This window comes from Lissotriton vulgaris, chromosome 8 (assembly GCF_964263255.1).
Source record: "Lissotriton vulgaris chromosome 8, aLisVul1.2, whole genome shotgun sequence".
Taxonomy (NCBI): Eukaryota; Metazoa; Chordata; class Amphibia; order Caudata; family Salamandridae; genus Lissotriton; species Lissotriton vulgaris.
In genome coordinates this window covers 1241907516-1241934946 of record NC_141696.1, presented here as the reverse complement: position 1 = coordinate 1241934946, position 27431 = coordinate 1241907516, and the positions used below count along the sequence as shown (strand labels likewise).

At 44.3% G+C, this 27431-nt stretch overlaps 1 protein-coding gene across 1 annotated transcript in view; it reads right to left on the bottom strand.

The window, feature by feature from the left end:
- Positions 1–27431, bottom strand: part of UBL3 (ubiquitin like 3) — a 317172-nt gene that overhangs the window by 29726 nt on the left and 260015 nt on the right. The window contains exon 3 of the mRNA XM_086935152.1: positions 12931–13017. Within this exon, the coding sequence (XP_086791278.1) occupies positions 12931–13017 (87 nt within the window). The remainder of the gene's footprint in view (positions 1–12930; positions 13018–27431) is intronic.

The following is a 27431-nucleotide window of genomic DNA, read 5'->3' as shown; positions in this document are numbered from 1 at the left end:
ATATCGGAAGAGTGGGTGTCTATCGGCTTCACTGAACAACCAAGATGTGTACCGACCCAGATACCCAACCCTCGAAGGTCTGCCCCTTGGTCCCTTAACAGCTGCTTTACAATAGGTGGCATACCCAACTCTAAGCAGAGATTTAAAGGCCCAGGTCTCCTGGAATAAGCAGATCTCATGGGTCTCGAATTCGACCCAGTCCGGGAGGTCCATTTTAGCATTTAACCCAGCTATGTTCCAGGACAGCATCCTTATTCCTGATGGTAAAACTGCCTTGATACTCTGCGAACCCTTCGTGGGAACCCCTATCCTTTGGGCCACAAACAAGATCTCCCCCTCAGGGCCACCGGTAGTTTCAACAGTGGCCTCAGAGTGGCTAGCAACTGTCCTTATATCATTCTCTACTAGTACCAAATAGTTGATTGTCGACGGAGGGTAGTCAAAAGCCACTAGTCCTTAAGGTAATTCAGCTTTTAAGGCCTCAAGTAGAGGAGTATGCTCTCCCCGCTCGATTAAATTGGGCGAACTCCCCATCTTACCAGGCGGACTATTATCTATAACCTCCTCATTGTCATCAATGGTTCCCCTAAGAATTCCTTCTCTTGCTAATTCCCTATTCAAAATCAATGTCTGATCATGGGTCACAATTCCCTCACCAAATCCCAGTTTACGTGAGCGTTGGCCCTTGGGATTAAAGAATTGGGTACTGAATGTCGGTCAGTCTACCTGATCCAGGATGCTGAATCTATTACTTAGTGGGAGAACAGGTGGTAGGAAAGTATCATAGTTGCGACTTCTGTTGTTAGCACTTCCAGCCTGTGCTTTTAATTCCCTACCGTCCCATCGAATACCCCTACTCTCTAAAGGAAGGTAGAGGAAATAAGAAGGGTAAAAATGAGTTAAAGAGAAAGACTTAATCCCAGTGGCCACCCGCGTCGGTTACCAATCGCATATGTGGTCAACCACCCACCTGTCTCGAAAGTTAATCAAAATGCAATCACCCTCGATATATATCTTTCTTAGACCCACCCAGCTTACTCTACGGGATTATAAAATTTCACCATGTACCTGCGGTGGAAGTTGTCTGTTATTATTTAACCAATGGGTACACTTATTTTTTAAGACAGAATAAGACTCCTCTGTGCCTTGTTCCAAACCAGGGACACCCGACAATACAACATCATACGGGATAGATTCAGGTGGTAAGTCAACACATGGCAAGCTAGAGTTCTTTATGCCACGTCTAGAAGAGCGCCTGCGAGATTCATAAGCTTTATCTTTTCTCAGCAAATCAGGCTCTGAACCATCCCCCTGAGTAGGAATCACTAGATTTGTGTTCACCTTAGGTCCTCCCCCACCATGTATTAAATTAACAAGGTTCCCTGTGGTACCAACATCAGTGTGCCTGCTCGAAGGGGCTAGTATTGTATTAAAGGGCAATGGAATGTGAGGATTAGTACGAGCAGGGGGGTTACATATTATATTTGATGTTACTACAGGTGACACAGTGTGACCCCCGTGGCGAGTTGTTGTTAGCATGGTTGGGTACAGGATTCAAGACGCAAAAGTTTTAGGGTTAGATATAGGAATACTATATCTAAAGCAAAGGGTGTTTACACCACCTTGCCCCAGCTGTCGTGCAGCCAGTTGTGTCAGATTTAAAGTTTTTCCTCTATTGAAGAGTCTCAAGAAGTGGTAGCAGGGATGTGGGGAGTAGGGCTCCCATTTTCACCCAGTAACCCTCTCCAGTTATAGGTAAATGGACATCCACCAGCCGAGTCTCCAATATAGGTGGCATTGCTGCGGACTCCATCTCACCAGTCCTAATGGATGGATGCATTTTGGCGTTTTTATGCCTCTGCGGGCCCCCGCCCCATTTTCTCTTTATTGCAGGATCCGGCAACCGAGCTGTGGCTTGCAATGAGGAGCTTCGAGCGGACCTCGTTAGAGGACGAGGGGGTGTGCTACAAACAAACTGTTTGGAAGCCGGGACAGCAGGCGAGATGTTAAATGCGGGGTCCAGGACAGAAACGGTGTTAGCTGGACTCTCTGGGGCCTGCAAAGACTCATGACTGCCCCCTGCCACGGCGATAGAGTTAGTGGCTGAGTCTGTGGGTTGCTCGGGTGACCTTGCATGCATTAGCCCGCCCAAAGATGAACATTTTGATAAAATGGGGTCCATCAATAAACGCCGTTCAGTCAGAGCTATTTCGTGGGCTAGTACTGATGTTGCTCTAATTAGAATCAAACAATTTTTATTCAGCAGACATATAGCAGTGAACACAGCCAGGCTACCTATATCCACCGGCCTGCAGGGCGTAGAAAAACAGCACAGAAACACAGCCACAAGGTCTACAACCCGGAGGGCGACCCGGCGAGGGCGGACTGTCAGCCAAGTGGTGCAACCGAGTCGGGTGTCGATGTTGCTTTTTATAAAACCAGAGAAAACAAAAACACCACAGAGGAAACAAAAGCCTACCCACCCCCCCCCCCCCCCCCCAACTCCCACGTGCCCAGTACCCCCCTCCCTCCCACCCACCTACCCCCTCCGCATCAGCATGACCTAGGCCTCTGACCAAGCCCACACTCCTGGGGACTCCGCCACATTCCAGGGGTGAACCGTGGTCTCTCACATGCTCGCCCCTGGCGGCTCTAGCGGGATGAGTTGCAACACCTGCAGGAATTTGGGGCATGTTACCTCCCGTAAGTCCAGAGATAGCAGATGTATGAAGTGTGCCCAGAGCTTCGCATACGTGTCCCCTTTACCATCCACACACAGGGAGAGCCTCTCCATGCCCAACAGCAACCAAAGGCGTCTAATCCAGTCCCTCGGGTCAGGGGCGTCTGGTGAGCGCCACTGTGCAAGGATGACCAGGCGTGCCGCCAGGAGAGCCAGGGCTATTTGCCGACCCCGCGGGGAGCGCAGGGGAAACGCCTTAGGATGAGGTAGGCCCAACAGTACATGCTCTGGAGCTCTGGGAATGGTGATGCCGAAAGCGTTGTCTATGTCATCTAGAACCACCATCCAGTAACGCACTAGCTTGGGACAGTGCCAAAGAAGATGCGTCAAGGTACCTGTCGCGCCACAGCCCCTCCAACAAAGACTCGAACACTTAGGGTCCCACCCGTGGATCCTCGCCGGTGTGTGATACCAGTATGCAACTATTTTGAAGGCCGCCTCAGCCCCAGCCACATTCGCTGCAGTGTGATGTGCGCGATAGTGTACCCTGTCCCACTCCTTACGCGTCAACGGGCGGCCCAGCTCCGTCTCCCATCTCACCTGCGCCTTGGAGCGCGGAGCGTGCTGGCGCTTCATAATGACCCACCCGTAACAGAGCTCATCCCTTTTCCTCCTTTGGTGGCCAGCAATATGTTGGAACACAGCAACTGATCCAAGAGTCGGAACGCCAAGTAAAGGTAAATAACACTAATATACATATCTACTGATTACACACTGACCTTATGATACTGGTTCGGTCAGAGGTGGGCCGGGGGGCCTGGCCCGACCTCCTCCGACCTCGAACAGGCTCAAACGGGCCCGCCCTTGGCCCCGGCTTTGCCCAGCCCACGCGCGTTCTGCGTAGCGGGTGCTGCGAGGCGTTAAGTAGAGGCTGGCGGGAGGGGCTAATGTGCCTCAGGTGATGTAGGCAAGTGGCTGCTGGGTTATGAAGTCCGTCTCTGAAGCTCCAAATCTCCCCAGTAACAAGACAACTCCAGCGATGCAGCATTGTCTTTCCCCAATTCAGTAGAGGTTCTTCCTTCTCAGCATACAGGCATTTAGTGAAGCTGCATGCTGGATGAATCCAATGTGTCATAGCAGGGAATTTTTCCAGAGTCTGTAGCAGGTGGATTGGGGAAAGGTAAAGGGTGGAAGACTGCGGGAGGTGCAGTTAATAACCATTAGATAATTTGTGCGCTAGAAAGGGCGGGTGGTTGGAATCAAACAAGCCACAAATTTGAGATGAAATGGAGAAAGCTGAATCACCAGAGATAAATAACTTAATTTACTAAGGAGCTTGGCAGTAAATGTGGTTGGTCTGAAAAAAATATTAGTTATCAAAAGTTTCGTCCAGGATGTGCCACTGTACCTAACAGATGGATGCACCTTTTAATAGCAGCATACGAGATGAGAGAAGAGAAAGAAGTAAAGGCTCTCTTCACCGATTTCTAAGACTACAAAATCATCCAACCAACCAATCAACATTTAAATTGTGAAAAGAGAACAATCTAAATCAGTAATACTCAAGCTGCGGTCCGGGTGCCACATGTGGCCCTCCTGACCTTTACATGCAGTCCCTGATCAACAGAAGCACTGAGCTGCTGATCGCTCGATTCAGCACCAACATTAAAAAGATGTTCCACATACAGGCAAGCCTTTATTTAAAGGTTAATTGGAGTTAAAGAAAGGAAGTGACTAGGTTGTCCTGCATCACTTATCTTTAGGAACACCTTTACTTTCAAAGCCATCTTGCACCAAAAGTGCACCCACCTCCACAGCCACCATGGATTGCCACCATGCAGGCATCGATGTGGCTCTGGGTCATATAACAGACCAAACTTTGTGGCCCATGGAAAAATCTTTGGGAGTGCCCATGATCTAAATAAATGCATAAATAACCTAGGCTTTTAAGTAAATATTTATGATGGTAAGCGTGTGAGAAGTTCTGCACTAGTTTACCAAATTTATGAACTGGCTCATCAGACTTATAAAATGAAACTGTAATGGGCAGGATACAATGACCTTTTATAGCAGGTTCATTTTGGCTGCTGCATTTGTTTGAATGAGTTTGGCACAAAAAATGATATGCCGCTGCAAAGTCTAGTTTGCATTCATTTAGCAAGGGCTTAGCAAAGCCGGGTTCAAAATGTGCACGGAAAGTTATACGTTCTAGAAGCCACAAATCTATGCCCACTCCTAACACCCTCTAGCAACCATAAGCATACAACTCTCATTCATCAGGAGCCAGGTACTTTCTCGATATTTCAGTCATTAGGCAACGCAAATATTTCTATAGTAGATGTGTATTGCATCGCAAATAACGTTTTGGCAGCCAAAATCGGCTAAAACATTGATTTCGGTGTACGAACCCCTAAACCCAAGACAGCAATGAAGGATGCATAACGTCCGACAAGTCCCAGTGCAAAGAGAAAGTCTTTTAGAACCTGTACTAGCTGTATTGGACACAGGCTTATTAGTACAGTTCATGTCTATGCACGTGTCGAAGACCATTTGCCTTCTTTGTTTCCTTCTTGGTATGACATTTGTAAAAAGACTGGTGTAACTGTGTTTCGAGAGTCGAAATGGGAGATAACCTACCAAAATGACATGGGAGTGATGTGAAGTGATTTCCCAGTAGAAAAAATTAAAGAGATAAGGTTAAATGTGATAACGAACATTTCTGCTTACATTATTGAAAAGCATCCATGAGCAGCAGTGATTCCTCCCTTAAGGCAAAGGAGCGTCGCCCCCCTCCATTCACAGTGACACAAGCATGAAAAATTAAATGGTGATAAAGAGATTTCATTACCATTTTACTTTTCGTTTCAGTCGAGCAGCGTGGTAGCGCTGGGCGGGGCCATAGCTGCACACTGGCAGCAGAGAGCAGTGTTGCTAGCTGCTCCAGTTTAAACTGTGCATGTCACTCTGGCCGGCTGTCTTGGAACGGCCAGCCTGACATGCGCATTTCAAACCTCTCCACCTGGCTGTATTAGACAGCTGGGTCGAGAGCCGGCACAGGTCACCAGTGCCTGATGGGGCATCAAAGCAGCCCATTCCAACCTATCCTGGAGCTGCTCTGGTGCTGCTAACATTATCAGCAACATGACAGAAGCGTTCGGATTCACAGAAGGGTATTGGCTGAGGCTCAAGGAGGACTCCAGCTGACTGCATTCCTGAAGAAACACAGCGGAGGAGAAGAAAGCCTGGGGTAAGTACATATAAAAAAAACATTTATTGGTGGGTGCAGTGTGGTGGTTTTGAAGCAACCCTGGCTTGTTTTGCCGCAGTTTTCCTCTCAGCAACATTTGGAAAAGCGGTGGTGCTGGAGGTTCTCATTGGCCGCTGTATTCACTTCCTTTCACTTCAATAAACACAGGCCGGTGTTTTGTCAGCTGGGGTCTGTTCTGCTTGTGAGCTTGAGGCAGTGAAAACTCTGGGATAAAAAAAAACGAGGTGAACATTTGGCATGTAAATCACTCAACAAATGTCACGCAAAAATTGGATAAAGGAACTTTCAAATTAAAAAAAAAGCAGCCTAAACTTTTGTGTTTCAATGCAATATATTTTTACTGAATTGAGTGACGTTTATTCAATGTATAAGTTGAAGTTTATTCAATGTGTAAGTTAAAGGTGAAAAGTGGCTAACAGCTTTTGTCTTTTAAAAACTGCATAAGGCAGGAAAAGGGACAGTGCCTGTCAAGCTTGGCCAGACTATATTTCTAGTTAACCACTAGTTCCACTTGTTTGAGGGCTGAGTCAGAGCCAGGCATTCGGCTAGGCCCATGTTCGAGCCATGCTAACTCGTCCACTTCTATTGGTGGACTCTTCTGTTTGATGCGGACGTAGGTGAAAACACTGAGTAAGGCACCCCTCACATTCCTTTCCTATGCGTGTGTATGCTAAAATGGGAGCTTCCATTGCCAAATGGCAGAGAATGGGTCCAAACGTTACAGCAGCTTTCGCCAGCAGTAACCACTCGCACAAGCTCAGCTTCATTGCAAGTGGCTCCATTTCACAAACAACAATCATTTTTACAATCCAACGGTCTCGCCTTTGCAAAGGTTAGAGCTATTGGCATTGTAACTGACAACAATTTTATTTATGTGTTGGTTTTGAAAACAGATAAATAAATGGCATTGTCATTTACAATGCCAATAGCTTAATCTCTCGCTAACGCAAGACCTAAAAACATTCCCCCTACTTGAGAAGTAAGGGCACCTCGCAAAGAGAGCAAAGGTTCAGATCAACGAAAGACTGACATGTTCAATCAGACTCGATGCGAGGACCCTCAATTTTCAGGTGTCTAATTTTCTGCTACTCTCTCCTAACTTTGCCACATGTAGAAAACAAGTTCGGCTCTTAAAGACTGCACCCCACCACCAAACACATACGAATGGGGAATTCAGCGCTCTTAGACCCCTGCACATGCAGGACACATCTCCAGTGAGTACGGAAGTCGCACTGACCACTTTAAGATCCAGCATGCCGTCCTTAGCTTCCTGCAACCGGGTGACAAACTTGGTAGTGAGCAAATCCAGGCTCTTCTCGTGGTGGCCGGAGGCGCCTCTCTGGCACTCCGTGACAGCGGCCATCCTCACGAGCCCTCCTGCGTCGCAGCCTTCTCTTTAGACGGGTTCGTACACGGCTGCCCCGTGCGGAGCAGTAGAGACAGCACGCGAGCCCTGGCAGAGCTTCCACAGAGGAAGTGACGTCGCAGCTGTTCACGGTTGCCAGAGTAACAGGATTGTTGGCCCGTGTACGGCATGAAAGCTGCTGTGCTATTTACACCCGACTTGTGTGCCGTAACTATTCCTAGTTTTAATCTTAGAAGTAAGAAGAATGGCAGCGCCTGTTGAGGGGAGGACTCAAGCCCTACGCTCCAGGTCTGTTAGGAGGCTCCGGGCAGGGACTCCGATGAGGCACCAGTGAACTACAGGCACGGGGTCCTTACCTCTTCTGTTCCAGTCCATCGACGGCGCGCCGTGGCAGCCAGCATCCAAAGACTAGCGTCCCTCGGGTCAGAGTGAGTCCAGGCTCGGCCGCTGGAGGAGGCTTGGTCCCGTGTCTGCCGGCAGCAGCTCAAACGAGGAGCCTACTCTCCATTCAGCCAGGCCCCGGGACAGATGGGGGAACAGACCAATGACCGTCCGAGGCTGGGGCAGAGGGCGGGAAGACGCGCAGGAAATAAAAGAAATTACTCTTCAAAGCCCCGTCCCTTGCAGAATGGGTGCCCTGACTTCCTGCTGGGGTAAAAGGTTCCTTATCTTTATGGGGCTATCTGGACCCATCAAGAAGATAAGAAGCCTTTTACCACAAACGTAAGGCAAGGAACCCAGTCTGAAAAGGACGGGGCTTAGCAAAAAAAGGAGAACGTCACTAGTACCTCTTCTCCAATGGCTGGCCACCGTTTAGGCCAGCCAATGGACAAGAGAAGCAGGGTTTAACCCTCGCTAGTGAAGTACTCCTAAAAACATAAAATTTCGTAAGCTCGACTACGCATGTGCGCAGTACGCGGGACCTAAAAACTACGTACATTCTGACTGAATTTACTGCATGTCTTGGCAGTAGGCACTAGTAAGTGCATGTAGTACTCTGCTGATATTTACGTCCATCAGTCTGTCTTCAATCTCCTCCGTAGCTTGATCTCACGCATGCAGACTACGTGCACCAGAATTTTGGTCTTATTGAAAAAGTTCAGGAAAAAACATTTGCATAAATTATATAATGCAAAAATATAGGAAACTCGTTGGGCAGTCCCTTCCTTCAGCATCTTGGCATACTCCCCTTAAACAGTTCGTTTTGGGTAACTAGTAAAATGAACACCTCAGCAAAAAGCAGAGGAGCGTCAGCCCCATTCACAGTGTAACAAGCATGAAAAATAAAATGGTAGTGTAGAGATCTTATTACCACTTTATTTTTCAATTCAGTCGAGCCGAGTGGCAGCCCTGGGTGAGGCCACAGCGGCTGAGTGGTGGCAGGGAGCAGTCTTGGTAGTTGCTCCAGTTTAAGCTGTGCATGTCACTTTTTCCGCGTCTTGCGATGGCCAGCCTGAAGTGCATTTTAAACTTCTCCACCCAGCTGTCTTACACAGCTGGGTGCAGAGCAGGGACAGGTCCCCAGTGCCTGATGGAGCATCAAGGCAGCCAGCTCCAACCTATCCTGACGCCACTCTCATACTGTAACGAACATGAAAGGTCAGTGGAAGACCACACTACTTATTATGTATTTCCTTGTATGCGCTGAAGCGAGCCTTGTGGGGGTGCCTGGCTCCATTTTCTTCCGATGCCATTGTAAAAGTGGGTCAGCCCATTTTATATATTTTTATGTGTTTGATTTCTCTAGTTTTTATTGGCCTTATCTTTATGTTACTACTACTGCATGGGTGCAGGGAGCCAATTTCCTGTGTAGGGGGTTGCTGTACTTGTTTTTCATTTACTCTCAACTGTTTTGCGGTGAGCGCTGTTGTAGCGCTGGGTATTAGACACCCCTGACTTTATATGACTGGTTCTTTAAGAAGGTATAGACCGCGCCGGTGCTACTGGTCCTGTGCCTAGACCGGGTACAGGGCCCGCCCCCTGGTCGGTTGATCATCGAGGAGAGGGAGCAGACAATTTTTTCGAGGGAGGCTCTGTTGGCGCTAAATCCGCTAGATAAGAATCCCATTTGCCCCAAATCTTGCCCTGCTGTTCCTGATGTCTTAGGCGCTACTTGTTGTGTTTGTAAGGTCAAATGTATTCATGTAGATTCTCAAGGGATTTTGTAGACTTCTGTTTTTTTTGGACAAGGTGTAACGGACTCTCTCCTCAATCCTGGTCCTAAGATCAAATGAGCTTTGTTAAATGCCAGGTCTATAGTCAAACATCCTCTGGAAGCCGCAGAGTTAATTTACACACATCAGTTAGATATTATCTTTGTGACAGGAACCTGGGCGGACCTGGCTTCGGGTCTGGAGATTATTGCAGTAGTCCCACCTGGTTACACTATCATAGGCAGGACAGAGAGGATAAAAAAAAAGGAGGGGGGCTTGGAGTTCTTTATCGTGATGCCTTTTTTGCTGTTTTTACATCCACTGCAATTTTGAGCTTACTAAAACTCAGTCGCTCAATTGACTCCTGCTGTACAGACCACCAGGTACAAGAGCCCATATTCTTGATGCTATTGGCCTTCCTCTGGAATGTTACCTAATTACTTCAGATTTTACACTGTTGGGCGATTTCAACGTTCACTTAGAGAATCGCAATGACCCTGGCACAGATACACTTCTTGATATAATGTCTGGATTTGGTTTAGAACAGCGTGTGGTGTAGCCAACCCATCATGCAGGACATAACCTAGATGGTATTTTTTTTTCAACTGCATATCCATTTCTAATTCAGCAATACTTCCAGTAATATGGTTAGATCATAGTGTGGTTAGCTGGGAAACCACACTGCCCCCGAGAAGGTCTCATGGATACCAACCTCTTGCCGGGCTTGGCACCAGTTAAATGTGCAGGAACTCAATTCGGTTTTGGTCAACTCCCAGCCGATCGAGATGGATGAGGTCGATTACATGTTATTTAAATAGTCTGACTGCAGCTGCAGACAAGCTGGCTCTTGTCAAACAGAAAATATCAAGGAGAAGCAAACCTACGTCTCCTTGATTTGGAGAAAAGATTCTGGTAGCCAATAAAGATTGCAGCAGACAAGAGCATGCTTGGAGGAAAAATTACTACAATTCTGAAAAAGAAAAATCTAAAACTTTGCTGTCAGAAAACAAACTCATTCTCATGGAAAACTCTGAATATTACATTAGTTCTATGGAAGCAACTAGCTGTACCACAAAAGCTTCCTTTAAACCGTCACAAAACTCTCCTCTCCTGCTGTTAAGATCACGGAAGGTCATAATCAGGATTCTGTAATTCCATGGTTTTTCTCAACAGAGTAGAGACTATTTTAAATACATTTTCTACTAATACATCCATGCCTTGTGTTAGGACTTTTGCTCTCCTTAGGGACAATAATAAGGCTTTTCTCTCTGAGTGTAATTCTCTCTCAGAGAATCAAGTTATACAGCTTGTTATTACCACCAGTTCTGGCTTCCTTATTTATCCATGCCCTTCCAAATTTTTGCAGTTTACTCCTGACTTGGCGGCCTCTCAATTTACGTCTATTTTCAATGCTGTGTTTAGGACTGGCGTTTTTTCGAAAGTTTGGAAATCTGCATCAATTCTTCTGTTGCTTAAAAAATACAACTTGAATATCCTTGATCCAAATAGCTGTAGACCAATCTCTAGGCTGCCTTTTCCCGCTAAGCTGATTAAGAAAAAAATGAATTCTCAGCTATTATCTCTTCTGCTGGATGACTCCCAATGTGGGTTCTGCAAAGGGCACTCTACTGAATCGGCCTTTACTGTGGCCAGAGACGATCATGGCCATAGTTGACAATGGGGGCAATGCTGACCTTATCTTACTCTACTTACCTGTGACTTTTGAAACGGTCAACTATGATCTTCTGATTGACCGGCTGAAAGGCTTGGATATTTATGGTGTGGCTTTAGCCTTATCCAGATCCTTTCTGACTGAGCGGGTCGAAATGGTGTCCCTGGGGGAATATACCTCTAAATCTTTTTCTTTACTGTGTGGGGCTCCCCAGAGCTATTGGTAAGTCCAACCCTCTTCAACATGCATGTAACACCGCTAGCGGCTCTCGTAAAATCTTTTGGGCTGTTGCTAGTATCATGCGCTGATGACACCCAAATTGTGGTCTCCCTCTCTAGGAACGGCCCAGATCCGAAGGAGATGTTCTGTAACTGTATGCCGGCGGCTGGCTTGTGGATGGACGATAATTATCTCAGGCTGAATTCCTCAAAAACAGAGGTTATTCTACTTGGAAACAACACTTTCTGCTGGAACCCCTTATGGTGGCTAGACAAATTAGGTTTACTTCCAGTGCCAGTAAAAAATGTGAATAATCTGGGAATCCTGATCGATGATATGCTAACTTATAAGCATCAAATAAATAAGGTAATGTCTACTTCCATCTTCTTGCTCCGGATGATCTGGAAAATAGCTCAGTTTCTTCCTCATAATTTGTTGAAAACGAGTGTTTTGGCCCTTGTAATGTCCAGGATGGACTATTGCAATGGACTATATGTAAATGTAAACTAAAGCTCCCCTGAAAAAGCTTCAGATTCTTCAAAACTCGGCAGTCAGGATGTTAATGAAAATCCAGAAATTCCATTCTGCCTACCACGGCTTGGTCGATCTAGATTGGCTCCCTGTTCACACGAGGATAATGTTCAAGGTTCTCTGTATCATCTACAAAGCACTTCAGTGATGAGATCCAGTTTTTCAAAGAGAAACACTTAGAAGGTTGGTCCCTGAAGGGACTCTTCATTCCAGCACAGCTAAAAAATTGGTGGTGCAATCAGACAAACTTTCCTTGGGGAGGAAGGAGTTCTGTGGTTTACACCGCTCTGAACTGGAACTTGCTTCCTCTAGACATAAAAATTGGCTTCCTTGTGTCTGAGCTTTTGCAAGTCTATAAAAACCTGGCTTTTTATTAAAAAATACCTGTAGTCTTTCTGTTACCTTGTTACTTAGCGCCAAGACACATTAGGGTATTTGTTTGGGCTTTATAAAACTTTAAAAAAATAAACCAAATTAAAAAAAAGTACTTTTTTAAAATTCATATTATTTTATTGTTTCCTTTTTGGCCCACTGAGAGGCACTATGAGAAACTGGCATTGCCTTCAGCTTTAACTCCAGAGCTCCGTCACAAACAAAAAGCTGTTCACAAGTCATGGTTGAGAGCTTTAGCATTGAGCCTAAAGCCGTTGTGATTTATTGCAGTGCCTGTCACAAAGCTCTCGACGGAGTCGACGGCCCTCCAATGTCGAGGGTCATTGGCTGCCACTGCGCATGATTAAATGCTGGCCAGTAAGAGTACGCCTACAGAAGTTTATCCACCCGTCGACCTACAGCAATCTCCTCAAAAAATAGAAAGGAACCTTTCGAAGTAGATTTCTGAATATTTTTAAGCAGGTCATTGTGAAACAGTCCTCAAAAGACTGAATAAGCATGTTTCCAGAAAAGGTTAGTATGCCAATCAACCGTAAAAAAAGAAACCTTCAGCTAGCTAAAAATACACGTATAAAAACATACATCTCTTTCATAGATTCTTAACTGCAGATGAATAATACCCCAATTCTGAGAGTGTTATTTCCTTACCTCCTAATGTTACGTTGCCATGTAGAAACCGTCCCTGATATATAAGCCGTAGAATGTTTGGACTGCTGACTTGCTCCTCTTCCCAGTCTGAAATATATGGAGAAAAAAACGTAACCAGGTGTTATTCTAGAGGAGTTGCAGAACAATAGAAATGCTGGTTATTGAGAACAAAATGTATTAGATAGATGGTCGTGTGCTTGGATTCCAAAAACCATAACCATCAACGATGCCCTATAACCCAGTGTTTCATTTAACTTAGAAATTCCTGCTTTTTTCATTTTTTTTCACTCAATGTGAGGGGCCCCCCAACTTGTGACCTCCAAACTGCATTTTAAGCGCACCCTAGGTGGTACACCCTCGGTTCACCTTAGCAGAGGGCGGAGTATTGACGGGTAACCCATCTGTGTCCATTTACCAATTTCTTGTTTGTTGGCAGCATTTGAATAGTTCTTGAAAGTTACTGCCTGGGGTGTGTAAATTGAGACCTGTGACCTCTGGCAAATGTTCATTTGAGTAACTGTGACCATGTGACTGAAAACTCTGGCGTCATTATAGCTAACCGGTTGCAACTGGAGCGTCTACTAAATTAGGTGACCAACTCTGTTCTGGGTGCCTTATAAGATACCTAGATTCATTATGTGCATTTGGGGGGTCACACCATACTAAGTACTGTACAACATTACTTTGTTCCCGAAATATTTATATAAATAGCGTGACATATATTTAGAATATAACTGCTGTATACAGTGAGTATACAATGTGTTGGTGCCATATCAACTGCTAAAATGCACTTTCCTGTTATTCAATAATTTTAATTTGGGATGCTGGTGTTTCTTTACACACTCCTTCCTAAACGAAGCACACACAACGGTTATAGACTTGGGAATGCTTCACAAGTGCATCAGTTTAACTACACACACTTTGTAAGGGATAAAAGGTGCCTTATATTTACCCTACCATTTTTTTGGCTTCCTCTGCTATTTTATATTTGCTCAGATTGGTAGAGAATGACCAAGAGTTTAGTGTGTCCCATGGAGAGTCTGAACTTATAAACCCATCCTAGAGCCTGCTATGACTGTCTGAAAGTTGAGAAAACCTCACAGCGGTGCTTAGGACTGTCGAGTGGATTGGCATACCACATTCATCTAGATGTGCTGTTAAAACACAAGATAATCCTTAAGCTTAATTTGTGACTTGGTATCAACATATAAACTGATCCCATTGAATTGCGAGGCTAGGTGCCTGTGACAGTTCCAGAAGGACAGCTTCAATCTGCACGTAACAGTATTTACATTGGTAAAGTTGGAAGCTTAAGGCGATAATCAGAACTCTAGGGGTAAGCATGGATCGGAGACTATGGAGTATCCACTTAATTAGCTACTGAAGGTTTTCTCTTTCTGGAGAAAAGTTGCAGAATTAATTATTTCTTCTTGGAACCACTCTTGTCTTGACAACCCTAGAAAATCAATGTTGTGAGTGTCTATCTGAGTTCCATTCAAGTACCTTACATTGAAGCTTTTCATTCTGTTAATTACCTCGACTAACGCACCTCAATCCTGAGCTATAGCAACCACTCTTCTTCAATTGCTGTGGTCCACATGCACAGTTCAGCCGAATGCCAAAAGTGTTTTAGTGTGAAGGTCCCAAATATCTATACACACAAGTTTAAGTCAATCCTGTCATTCTTGTATTGCTGGGCAATCATAATTACGCATTGGACCAGGGAACACAGAGGGAATCAAACATATTATCGACGAGGCATGGGAAGGAAAACTGCAATTTTTAAACAAGGATTGGCAAAGACAATAGATGTGGTATTCATTGTGAGCCTTTTGGCATTGCCCATGCTTATTTCGTTATGGTTTTTATGGGACTTAATTACCAAGGGACTGACAGGCCCAGCCAATGTAAACAAGCATTTACAATGCAACGGTCTCGCCTTTGCAAAAAAGTTAGAGTTATTGGCATTTTAAATGACAAAATTGTTATTTATGTGTTGGTTTTGAAAACAGATAAATAAATGGCATTGTCATTTACAATGCCAATAGCTTAATCTCTCGCAAATGCTAGACCTATTGCATTTGCACCCCCCACACACATAGCCACACACACAGAGCCACAGCCACACACAGAGTGCCACACACACACACACACACAAACACAGTGCCACTCACACAGCGACACACACAGCGACACACAGAGTGCCAGGTGTGGGGCTGAGGGGGTGTGAGGGTGGGTGTGAGGGTGAGGGGGTGTGAGGGGGTGAGAGGTAGTATTTCATTTAAACAAATTTACAACAACAAAAATCAAAAACATTGGCAAAGCCAAAAGTTAGAAGCCAACAATACCAGACTTATTGACTTTACTAATGTTTGTGTTTTTTTGGCAACGAGTGTAGTGTACTAAGAGTGTTTGAAACATGATCCAACCCAGACAGAAGTCTTGCTGTTAAATTTTATAGGAATTGTAGGTGGGCCACGTTTTTGTTAATCTGTACCATATATATCAGGGCTGTTACAAAGAGAGGTAGGGGACTGCCAGGGCTGTTTTCCCCAAGCACAGCACTTTACACAGCTACACACGGCAACTGTGAAATCTAGGTATTTAATCCAAATGTAGGCTTCACGTGTTTTTGTGGTATAGCATTAGACAAGTTAAGACAGCTGCCAATTTTAGTGATATATTCATGAGAGAAGTAAAGGCAACTGCCAATAGGTTGCTCCTAATGCTCCAAATGTTTCGTCAGACATTGCTTCTGTTTTGAGGTGCTTGTGCTAAGAGAAAACGAGAGAGGCCCTCTCACACATGATATTTGCCCCCACAAATGTTTCTGACAAGGCATGATGCTGTAGGCACAGCCCAAAACATACTGGGTCAGCGCATTCCTCACAGTCATGTGCAGCGCTGCCAATTAATCAGTCAAGTCATTGACTGTCTATGTAAGTGTTTAGACACGAGGTAAATGGCTCATGGAAGCAGTAAAAATTTAGTGGTAGGTTATAAATTTTATTCCTGTAATTTGCTTTGTCATCCGCGATACTCTCATCCCGCGGCAATGAGATTTTGAACACTAAAATATTCCATTGTTGGAGTTGTGACAGCAAATAAACCTGCGGGACTCTTTTGGGGAAAGTTTTATTTCGTAAAAAGGAGAAAAAAACAAGTGTATGGGCCCAAAATTGTTCTTAGAAGCCTGTCTCCTGGGTTGACGGACGCCAGAATCACGAATGCCAAGGCTGCCTAGTCCTAACTATACACATTTCTTTCACCCCATTTCTTTACCATTTCATTATCATATTCTTTATTGTAAGTTCGTTATCATCCTTGCCTTCTATTTTTTTATCACTGTTTTCTTAGCAATCTCTTGTTCATCTCCCACCCCCTTTAACTTTTCCCTCAATTGCACTGGGTTTAAAGTCCGATAATGAAAAACAAATGTGTAACCAACGAGTGCCGGTGGCTGCCATCTGCACCCAACCATACAAATTAAACAGTGGTATAATGCTGCGGACACGCTCGCTGCCTTCATGGCAAGCGGGTATACTGGTTTGGAAGAGGTAATCACTCGGAGGCGCTCATAACAAGGGGCTCGAAAATATGCTCCTAAAAAAAATTCCCACATCAACAATTCCACACCACAGTGAATGCCTCTCGAGAAAACAAATGCCTAGAAGATGTGTTCGGGGAAAGCGAGCATGTGGCCTATTAGCCAGAACTGCCAGCCTTGGAGCTGGGGAACAAGGTTCGAGCCTTGGAGTCAGCTCAACATTCTGTGATTCTGGAAAAATCACTTAATCTCCCGTGCCTACCCAAAAAAAGAATATGAATGTGTCCTTGTGTAATATATGCAGATATATTGATTAGTCTGCGTGTATAGAGCACAGCCACAAAATGAGGCTATCTGACTTAGACGCGAGTTGATACTAACCATCCAAATATACGTTTTTTATCGACCTAGAAAAGCAAAAAGTTAAGGCAGAGATGTGATCCTGCTAAATGCGCATTAGCCCACCGAGTTGCATCGGAAAGTAGTCTGCGTTTTCATGCTCGAACCGACTGAGATAGAGAGACTCCTCTATACTTAAGGTGCGCCTAGAAGCAGACCTACAGGGCAGGCACTACCCCATAAGAGCAGGAGAAAAATAGGGGCAAGGTAATTCAAGTAATATTGTCAAAATAAAAGCACCTCCGTCGTAGTCCTAGTAGAAGGCCGTGACGGGGATCAAATTGGCAATTAATCATGAATCGAGTTGAGACAATTGACCTGCAGTTTAAAAAACATTTTCTTTCTTTGTAGTTTCCAATTGATTGGTTATGCCAGAGACTTATGTGCAATTCGAAGCTGCCGTACCGAATTCCGACAATGGCGACTCCGACTTTCATCCTTCTGAGGAGATAAAATGAGCAAGGAGCGCACATGCACCTAAAATGCTTCTGTGTGGAACAGACATTAGCACTATTCTTCGGGCACAATCTTAATGGATAAAGACACTGCGGCTCGCGGAGCTATTCATTGACTGTTTGTATAGTTCTTCCACTCAAAGCGCTTTGTGTAGCGAGGAACCTTAAGTAAATTATTAATATTAATAAACAAAACTGAAATAGGAATTTATTTTATGAAAAGTAGGAAGAGGAAAGTATAGGACTCTCACGCCGGACTTCGCACCTGAGGCCAGTACCATTTCCTGTCGGTATAGCACAAGTTTTGGACGTAGCTGAGGTGGTGGGACTAGGGCCGCTTTATTGCACTGCCACCAGCATTCTCCACCGAAGCAGCTCCTCCCTGCAACATAGCGCCGCTACTTCCTCTCTGTTGCCATCTTGCCTCACTGCCAGCCGGCCTCACACCATCTGCAACACTTGGCGCAGCTGCGGTAGTCAGTGTGGGGAACTTCAAGTACACCTGGGCTGCTCCTTACTCCCTCTGTACTCTGTGCCGATGGCCTGGGGCATTGAAGTAGCCCTGCCGACTGGTGTTGCCCCCACTGACTTCACCTTGGCACCATTTGCTGAACAGGCGGCCGGCCGCGCCCTGATCACGAGCACTCGGCGCAGCAGCGGGAGGCGCCACCGAATTCTAAGGGTGCGCCTGGGCAGCTCCGCATTCCTTCTGAGAGCAGTGCCGGCAACCTGGAGTACCCGTTCCCCAATGCAGCTTCTTATTTCGGCACAGCACTGTAGCCTTCACTCCGGCGCAATTTAGTAGAGCTGCCGGCTGCCCTACGTCCACAAGCAGTCGACACTGCCGCGGCAGGCGCCTTAGAATTCAGCAGATGCCTCAGGGCAGAGCCACACAAATTCCGCACCCGATGCTGCTGATTTGCGGTTGCCGCTCCCTCGGGAACCGCTGATTTACTTTCCGGTGCACCATCTTGGACATGCCCCCACAAAGAGCTGTTTATTATCACCAAGTGAACTGAACTACTCAAAACTGGAATCGGACACAAAAGTGCACCTTGGCATGGGCAAACTCAGAAACCTCAATCACACAGGAGGCAATAATCCACCAAGACTTTTGTCCTCCCAAACACAAGACTGCATACTATCAAACAAGCGCTCGCCATTTGTCTCCAAGCCCCGTCCTTTTCAGACTGGGGAGCGTGTATTTGACTGTTGTTTACAGCCTAGAAAGAATGTCAAACACGCCCCCCAAACCGAGAAGGACGGGCTTAGATCGAAAGAATGTCGTCACTGGGACCTCTTCTTTAATGGCTGGCTGCCGTTTAGGAGGCCAGCATATGGAGAAGAGGGGCGGGGCTTAACCTCCCTACTCAGAGTCATTAAATCTAGCCAGCGAGACTGCGCATGTGCGCAGCCTACGCTAGCCGAGACCTAAAAACACAATAACTAAGAGCAAAAATATTGTTTTGAGCTCACATTTTTCGGTAGTAGTCCTCGGTACTTCAGGTAACTACTTTGTGTGGATGTGCTCTTTGTGAAAGAGCAGAATGCGATCAGTCACACTGAAGTTAGGCCAATGGATGAGATGGGTTAGCCCACTGCACCATTCTGTAGAATTTAGCACGCAGAAGAAAAATGTGAATGACACAATAACAATGGATGAAGAGGGCTGGTGAAAGCCCCTCTAAGTAAATCGTATATATAATTCCAGTAAAATCAAAAGGTCATGGTTGACACCAGAGCTTTTACTAGAAAACAAGTCACTGGAAACACAAGAAAAACATCACTGCTCTGTTATTAAGACGAACCTTTGATACACAGCTAAGTAGGGTCTGTCTGCCTACATCTCAAACACAACACCAGCTGTCATGCAGAAGTGTGTAATATTTCTAAAAACAAAGCACAAACAATACACATTATATACAGCAGAATAAAAATGTAAAAGAAACATATAATTGAAAGAAATTGCAATCCTATTTTAAACGTGATAGAAATACCTGAAAAAGTCGAACTGGCAGAGTATTTCAGACACTACACACCAGAAAAGGCACGAGAGGGTTTAAAGGTTTCAGAATAGAGAAAGCCCTGGGCACAAAGATCCTGTGCTCCATCCGAGTCTCTGGCTCCTTAAGTAAACCTCAAAGGTGTAGAATGATGCATATCTGTGTGGGTGAAGCAGGTGCTTTGAAATGGAGAGCAGCTGGCACTGGCAGCCAAGGTAGATGAAGAACCACTAGAATGTGATATGATCATAATTCCTGGCCTCAAAAAGACTAGGTAAGCGGCAGAATGCATCACTCACCAGCAACGAACATGGCAGCAGAATTCAGCACTGCCCCAAAGATAAGCAAGGCATCAGAGCACACCATCATCGCAAATCCCAACAAAGCATAGCCTAGAACCACAGTAGAATGCAGCAATGCCCAATGACTCGCATGGTAGAAGAGTACAGCACCAAGCAGAGACCATCACGGCAGCAGAATGCAACACTGCCCAGACACTGACTAGCAAAGCACCAGAACACCACAATGTCCACTGTATTGCATATACAACCATAATTAGACCTTGAAAACAATGTAGATACGTTTACAATTTAACTTCGCTTGGCCCCCACAGCAGAGCTTTGTACAGCATAAAAGCATTCAAGGCAGTCTGCATCCACAGACATGCACACTCAATCATTCTCTTACACATATGCATCTAAGGACCGCAGATTGGTGGAAATAAACAGATTTCACTGAGAATCGTGATATAACTTTTCTCCAGGGTTGTAGGTTGTAGACTAGTATCTTCAAACACGGACACACGTCTTTATATAATCTAGTGAGGGTACAGTAGCATCTCTAGACTTTCGGGGTACCCTCAATACATAAGCTAATGCTCCAACAAGAAATCAATACAAGACGTGGAATACCTCCAGTGGTCTTGAAGATGTCAAGGGTGAAAAACACAAATCAAACAATGTAAGGAATGCACATCCATCAACACAGTGCCTTAACGTTTACTGCATGTGAGAGAAAGGACTAGTCAAAAGCCACAATTCACATAAACGGAGCCCTCGCTAACCTACTTTTCATACTTCATCTCTTCCCTTTGAGTTACTCTAGAGTGGGGAACCAGAGTGTGTCCGAACAGTTCTGCAGTAGTCAGACGACTCTCCTCCTTCCAGTTACCCCCCCAAAAGGTTACCTATAGACCAGGGTAGGGAGACTGGCCAGAGCAGCACAGGCCCTTTCATCCTAGGAGTTTCGATCCCTCTTTCATGCCTCATTCACACACAGGCAAATGTGAATCCCTAATTGGCACCTAGAGATGCTACGGGCATGCACTATTAGTTTCTTCGAAATGCCATATAAAGATGATCACTGCTGAGAATAAGATCTAAGACGACTGGAATGTTTATCATAGAAACGCTAAACAGTCCCGTTAAGATCACCGAAAACTGGGGGGTGGTTCTCGTAGAGCTTCATGGAAAATTGTAGTTTTTTGACCAGCCCTACCTGTCTCTTTGCCCTCCTCACTCCAAGGAGGAAGGCAAATGCAAATCTCAACAAAGCCTATGCAAAGTAAGCCTAATGTAACCACGAAGGCGCCGATCACAACGTCAGTACCCTTGCAATACTTTATTTTTGTACTGTATACAATTTTTTCTTAATAAACATCTTTGAAATATAGAAGTAGACCTGGGAAACATTTAAATCATGCTGGCGGAATTTGCATACTTTTAGGAATTTCGCTTTAAGCTCTTTACATTAAAGTCCTGAAATCACGAAATGTCCTCACTTCTTGTAGTTATGTGCTGTGAAAGCACAGGAACAGCAGAAATTGAGCGGCTTTTGTTCACGGGATGCATTTTGCACAAAAGTATAACACAACATGACAGATTCGCATTTTGCTTGATTACACATTATTTTGTCATGATTTTACGCACTTGTAGACAAAAGCAGTCTTCAGACTTCAAAGAAAAGCACGCCACTGTAGAGTAGACATCTAAGGTGAAGCTTCTCCCAACTGCTGCACTACAGGTCAATGTGCCAATCCAAAGGATATTTGCATTGCCTGACGCAAAGTCCACAAGAAGTGAGACAATCCACAGTGCTCCCACAGACATTAGTCTAGAGGGAAATGCCATATGTGAGGACAATTAAATAACTACAACACTATGAAAAAGCACGTTGAGAGTTTAAAGCTACAGGGTCACACAGTTATTGTGCTAGTCTTGCTCTTTTGTGGATATATTTAGCCTAGATGCGGTTTTCAAAGTCTAACTCCGTTTTTCCTCTGCCTTTTGCTCAATGTATTATGGAACAACTAATTAAATGCTCATAAAACGGTTGTTAGACTTATTCCCTAACCCTGGTATTATTTCCGGACACAAACACACAAACAACTACTAAAGAGGGGGACGGGGAGCCGAAAGAGGGCATGTACCCTTGCTTCCAAGAACAAGCATGTAGCACATACGAGAGTAGCTGTCCCTAAAGAAGTAACAAAATACACGAAGGAAATTACAAATTGATACTGGGGCAGGGGGGAGCTTCCTTATTAGGAAGGGATGCCCTCTCACACATGCAAAGGTATCATGCTTCATCATTGGGCGTTTTGCTCCTTGTGGGGTCAGGGCTGCAATACCACATGGTCCCAGAGAAACGGTCTTTCAGGAGTAGAGAGGTTAACATTTAATACTATTTATTTACAATCATGTTTTAAAGAACAGTCCAACTGTGACTTAAGAGCTCAAAATGCCTTTGCTGTTCTGTAAACCAACTTCCAAATCAGTGGCGGGCTCCTTCGCTATGGCAGAGGAGCATCGCCCCACTGTTTTTAAGCAGTGCAAGGTAAAGAAAACATAAAATGATAATAACTCTGAGTTATTATCATTTTATGTTTCTGTGCTGCTTTGTGGGCGGGCGGGGTTGCTCTGCTCTCTGGGCTGGGCAGGGGAGGAGTGGTTTGCCCATTCCTGTTTTGCCGGCCCTCTGGGGCCGCCCAAAACAGTCATGAGCACTTTCCCTGTTCTCCACGAGGGCGGCATTACAGCCTGCCTGGGGACATGCCCAGGCTCCCCATCCCCAGGCTGAGCTTCGAACCAGGGCACTCAGACCGATCACAATGCTGCATTGCAGCGTTTTGATTGGTCAGGGGAGTCAAGATGAGGAGAGCAGGAGCAGAGACGCAGGACCCAGTGGCAAGATAAGTGTTTATTATTTTTTTTACATTGAGCACAACCTCCTCTCCCCTACAACCGCTCTGCCACCCGCGAGCTATGCCAGCCGCCACTGTTCCAAATACATGTTGCACAAAACTTATTTGGCAACATGCAACTTAGATGGGAACTCTAGCCCATCATCTCCCTGCTCGGTTTTGTTTCAGAAAGGGACCAAAGCTAGCACACTGGCTTACCCATGACCCTTAGGAAGCTTCCTGAGATTTACACTACGGCAGTGTTGGTGTTGGGACGGTACATGCGCTGCATGATATCTCGGTGGCCTCCTGGCAAAAGAATCCTGGTCCTGAAGCATAAAAGAGCGAGGCTGTGTCCAGCACGGTGATGGCAGAAAGTGAAGTATCAGAAGGGACTGCTGGGACATTTTGATTACTAAATGGGCGGGAACATTTTTAAAGCAACCGCCCTGCAGTCCCGGCTGCAAGGGTTCGAATAATTTAGAACAAACCAGAAGGAAGACCTGGTTGGCTTGACTACTTAATGATCGGGCTGGAGGATGTGGTTTTTAGTAATCTTAAAGCAGCTCCTATTCTTCACTCCACTCCAGCCTTAAGCACTTCGAAACATGTGAGGCTATTGCGGTCACAGTCCCCGGGAAACTGCCCTGATTTTGGAAATCCCTGCAACGCCTTAAGCAAATAGATTCAGTTCCTTACTCGCCCTGTGTGTCCTTTCCCATACATTCTTTCTGCAGTTCAGTGTAAAATGAATCTTCTAGATTCACCTAAACCCCTAGCAAGACTGGGCCCAATGCGGTGATTTCCTGAATTCATTTCACTCCCACTTCTGCATGGGAATGTATTCATGCATCTTTTATTCGAAAGCAATCAGAAAAGCCTTTTATTTGCCACTCATCACTAGAGCTGTAAAGACCTCAGGTATTGAATAATGACTACATTAGGAACACTGTCTGTACTTGTGGATAGCAGCAAACTTAACTTGTCTACCACACCACACACAACAAGCATTGGTAAGGCCATTATGTCTACTCTTGGCAAGCCAATTATATTTCAGTTTTGCAAACGTGTGCAATAGACGTTAAAAGTAGTTATGACTTAAAATGCCGGTGCCTAAATGTGATGCATATGTGATGCATATGATGTTAATTTTTTTTTTTAAAAGACCTGTAGCAAAAAATAAGTACTTAAAATGGAGAATGACGACAGAGATTGACCCACACCCCCCAGCCTAAAGCTGCTGAGCCATTTACTTACGAATTGAAACATTTATAGTCTACATATAAATAAACAATGTAGTGGCATGCAGAGCAGCAACTACACGTTTCTAACCTACTGCTGCACAGGTGAACTAAAATCACGAAGTCTGACATTGTACAATACCTGATTTACACGACAGTGCCCCGTTTAAAAACAAATCTGACAGAATTCCTTTGAAGCTACCGAATTTTGTAAAACCAGGCACAGCATCACCTATGCAAATGAGTATCATGTAATATACTGGTGGTTGGGTGAGACATGGCTGATCATAACATTCTTCACAATAAGAATAGACGTGCAAACACAGCTCTGTTATTCCAATCATGTCAAAAGGAAGCACCAGAAGGAAGAGTAAAGTCCTGCCCTAAAGTAACTATAACTTGTGCCCTCGCCATGCACTGCTTGTATCGTCACATATGACATCACTTATGGCATGTTCAATGACTACACTGCACTGATAACATCCTTAATCACACCTGCATGAGATATATATATATATATATATATATATATATATTTTGATGGCATAGTCCGCAACCGGGTGAACACTGGAAAATTTGAAAACTGGTATGGACGACTGAGGTGTTATGTTGTTTTTCGTCTCTCTTCATTACATGTATCAATTGTAATTTCAAACTCAGTTAAAAAATAATAAGATTGTTATGCTTAATTTTTATGATTTCAGATCGCATCTTGTACATTTGTTACACGTGATTGTTTCTGTAATGCATAAAATGCGTTTTGTTTTGTATATTTGTTTTATGCAGGGTGGTTTATAACTGTTTTAACTTGTATTCAGTTATATAAAGTCATAACCGAAACTACAACTCTTTTGCTTTGTGCTAGAAAACACCCTTTTCAGACATTTACCATTGTTCTTTTCTGTAGTAAGTTTAGTCTGCTTATCTTACTAGGCATTCGGTTGTACTTTAAGGTTCACTTTATTTTTTTTATTTCTGTTGAAAAGAAATCATAAAATGGAATAAAAACTAATACATCTGCTGAAGGATAGAGCTGAAAATAAGCATACAAAAATATCTAGCTTAACTCACTGGATAACATGTTTTCTTTCTAGTTAAATTAAACCAATTCTATACACAACTGAAACAGAATTGGCGAGATTCAACCTAAAAGGAGCTGATCGGATAAAACAAAGTTACAGAACAGTTGCTCAAGATCACACAATGTCAGATGTGGGGGAAAACACCTGGGTGGTAGCAATTCCTTTTAATGACACCGAAGTTGTATCCGCTGCAACATGTACTGTATCCTTGATTGGTTAAAAACTGTAGTTATTTAATAAAATTTGTCCTCATATCACCATGGCGACTGCACTGTGGGCCTTTTTAAACACCCTTGGTCAGTCTTGTTGACCATTGCAGTTTCGCGCCCTGAACCTCCCTGGCTTATCACATGGGAAGTGGGGGGTCCATGACCTGGTGTAATCATTGAACAATATATCTATGTTTCCAGCGCTATGGGAATTATCCTGAAGCCTGAACATTCCACTTAAGAAAATCCCCCCCAAATGTCTCCTGACCGCTGTCAATTGCATTTGATGTCCATATTGCATGTTCAGTTGACTACACTTAACCACCCCGTGGGTTATGGAGGAGCGGGATCTAGCCAGTGTTTACAGACCTCCCGCCTGGCCATGAGCAACAAGTAAAATACTAAGCCCCTTTGCGTTTAAGAAGTGTTGCGTAACACTATCTACCCCCAAAAGCACCAGGACTTCCATCAGGACTACATGTTCTTCTAAAATGTCTCTCATGATAGCTTCCACAGTCTTCTAGAATTCTTTTATCACTGGGCATGTAAAGAAAACATGGACATCATTAGCACATAAAAGGTTACATCTCTTACATCTGGGGGCTGGCTGTGATACAAACTTAGCCAATCATTGAGAGGTCCAATACAGCCTATTGATGACAAAGAAATGGTGACGTTTAAAGTTAGCAGATGTTACTACAGCATATAATAATTTCAATGAATCTGTCCAAAGAGATTGTAAATTTCCTTCCTGGAGTGTGTCCGCCCAGATCTCATAAGGAGCCTTCAATTTCTCTTCCTCTGCCTCCAGGAATTGTCCATACCACTTTGCCAAGTGAAGCCTGAAACTCCCATGGCCCCCCTACTTCCTGTGAGGCAGTTGAGAACCAAGAAGGAAGCTGCAGATACTTAAACCTAGAAAGCCTGTTGCCCGTCTTAGCACTCAATACCTCCCAGGGTGTCACACCTCCTGTTGATATCAAATCTCCCAACTTACATATCCCTGCCTGCTGTAAGGGCAAACTTAGAGCATCTTTCAGGCATTCCGGCACCCCTGGGGATACCCAAATTGGAGCAAATTCAGAGAAGTAGCCAATGTTTAGTAACCTCCTTACTGCAAACCAGAGACTCAATGCAGATTTTAAAACCATTAACCTGACTTTTTAAAATAATTTTTGGGCTCCGAATTTATATAGGAAGGCTGCTAGACCAAACTCTTTATTCATTGCCCCCAATATTAAACCCCAGGTGGAACAAATGGGCTCCCACGAAAAGCATGCAGAGAATTTTAAATTGAAAAGACATGCAATAGAGCCTAAGGTCCGGCAAAGCTAACCCCCCACCCCTTCTTGAGACTTCATCTTAATTTTTCCAGGAGAGCTGTACCCCACAGGATGGCTAGATAGCGATAGATATTTTCCCCTGTATTTTGTTGAAATAATCCTTGGGGAAGTTGAGTGGAATGCAATTGAAGAGGTATGTTAGCTCTGGAAGAATGGACATTTTTACTAAGTTAACCCTCCCATAGTTAGTCAAGGGTAAGTTCTTCCACCTAGCTAATAACCTGTCAACCTCCTTCGCCACCCTCTTCATATTTTATATATGAATTGCATCATTTATTTCAATTATAACTATCCCTAGATTTTTCATCTCTGTGCACACTCTGCCTCCCCACTCCTCCATGTTCCAACACATTACTTCTGTCTTTGATAGAACAACTGCAAAGTCTTAGCAAAATTGTTCTAATATAATGCAGCACATCCTACATGCTTGGAAAACAAAACGATAAAGTGCAACCTCGTAAACAAAAGTTATATTTCATAAAATACAAACAATGATGCACTGATCCAATAAAATGGTAAGCAACTTCTGATCAGGAATAATAAGCGAGCATTGCACAAGACAACTGAAAACCAGCCCCTTATCTAAATTGAAAATTATAGAAGTGTCTATTAAAGACTTCAAGCTCGTGAAAATTATGCCTATGAAGACAAGCGACGCTTCCAAATACACAGGAAAAATTTCAACCAGAGTTTAATTTTTCAACGGTGGAACAAGCACACTGCTTTTTTTATTAATCAAAAAAATTGATCATAATAAGATATCAGACAAATTCATGAATGCTTGGGAACATAGTAAATGCCTAATTTAAACACTATATAAAAATAGACTTAACATAAAACGATTTGCATACATTTTTAAAAACCGTCACCACAGACCAACCCGCTTTAAGAATTACATGAAGCTATTTTGGTACAAAACAGAAGAAACACTTTCGTTCAGATCTTTAATTCTTAACTGTACTGAATGTAAAGCTCATGTAAGAGGCAAGCATAATTTAAATAAAAACATCTATTTATCGGGTGCTTTTACGGGAAATTTCG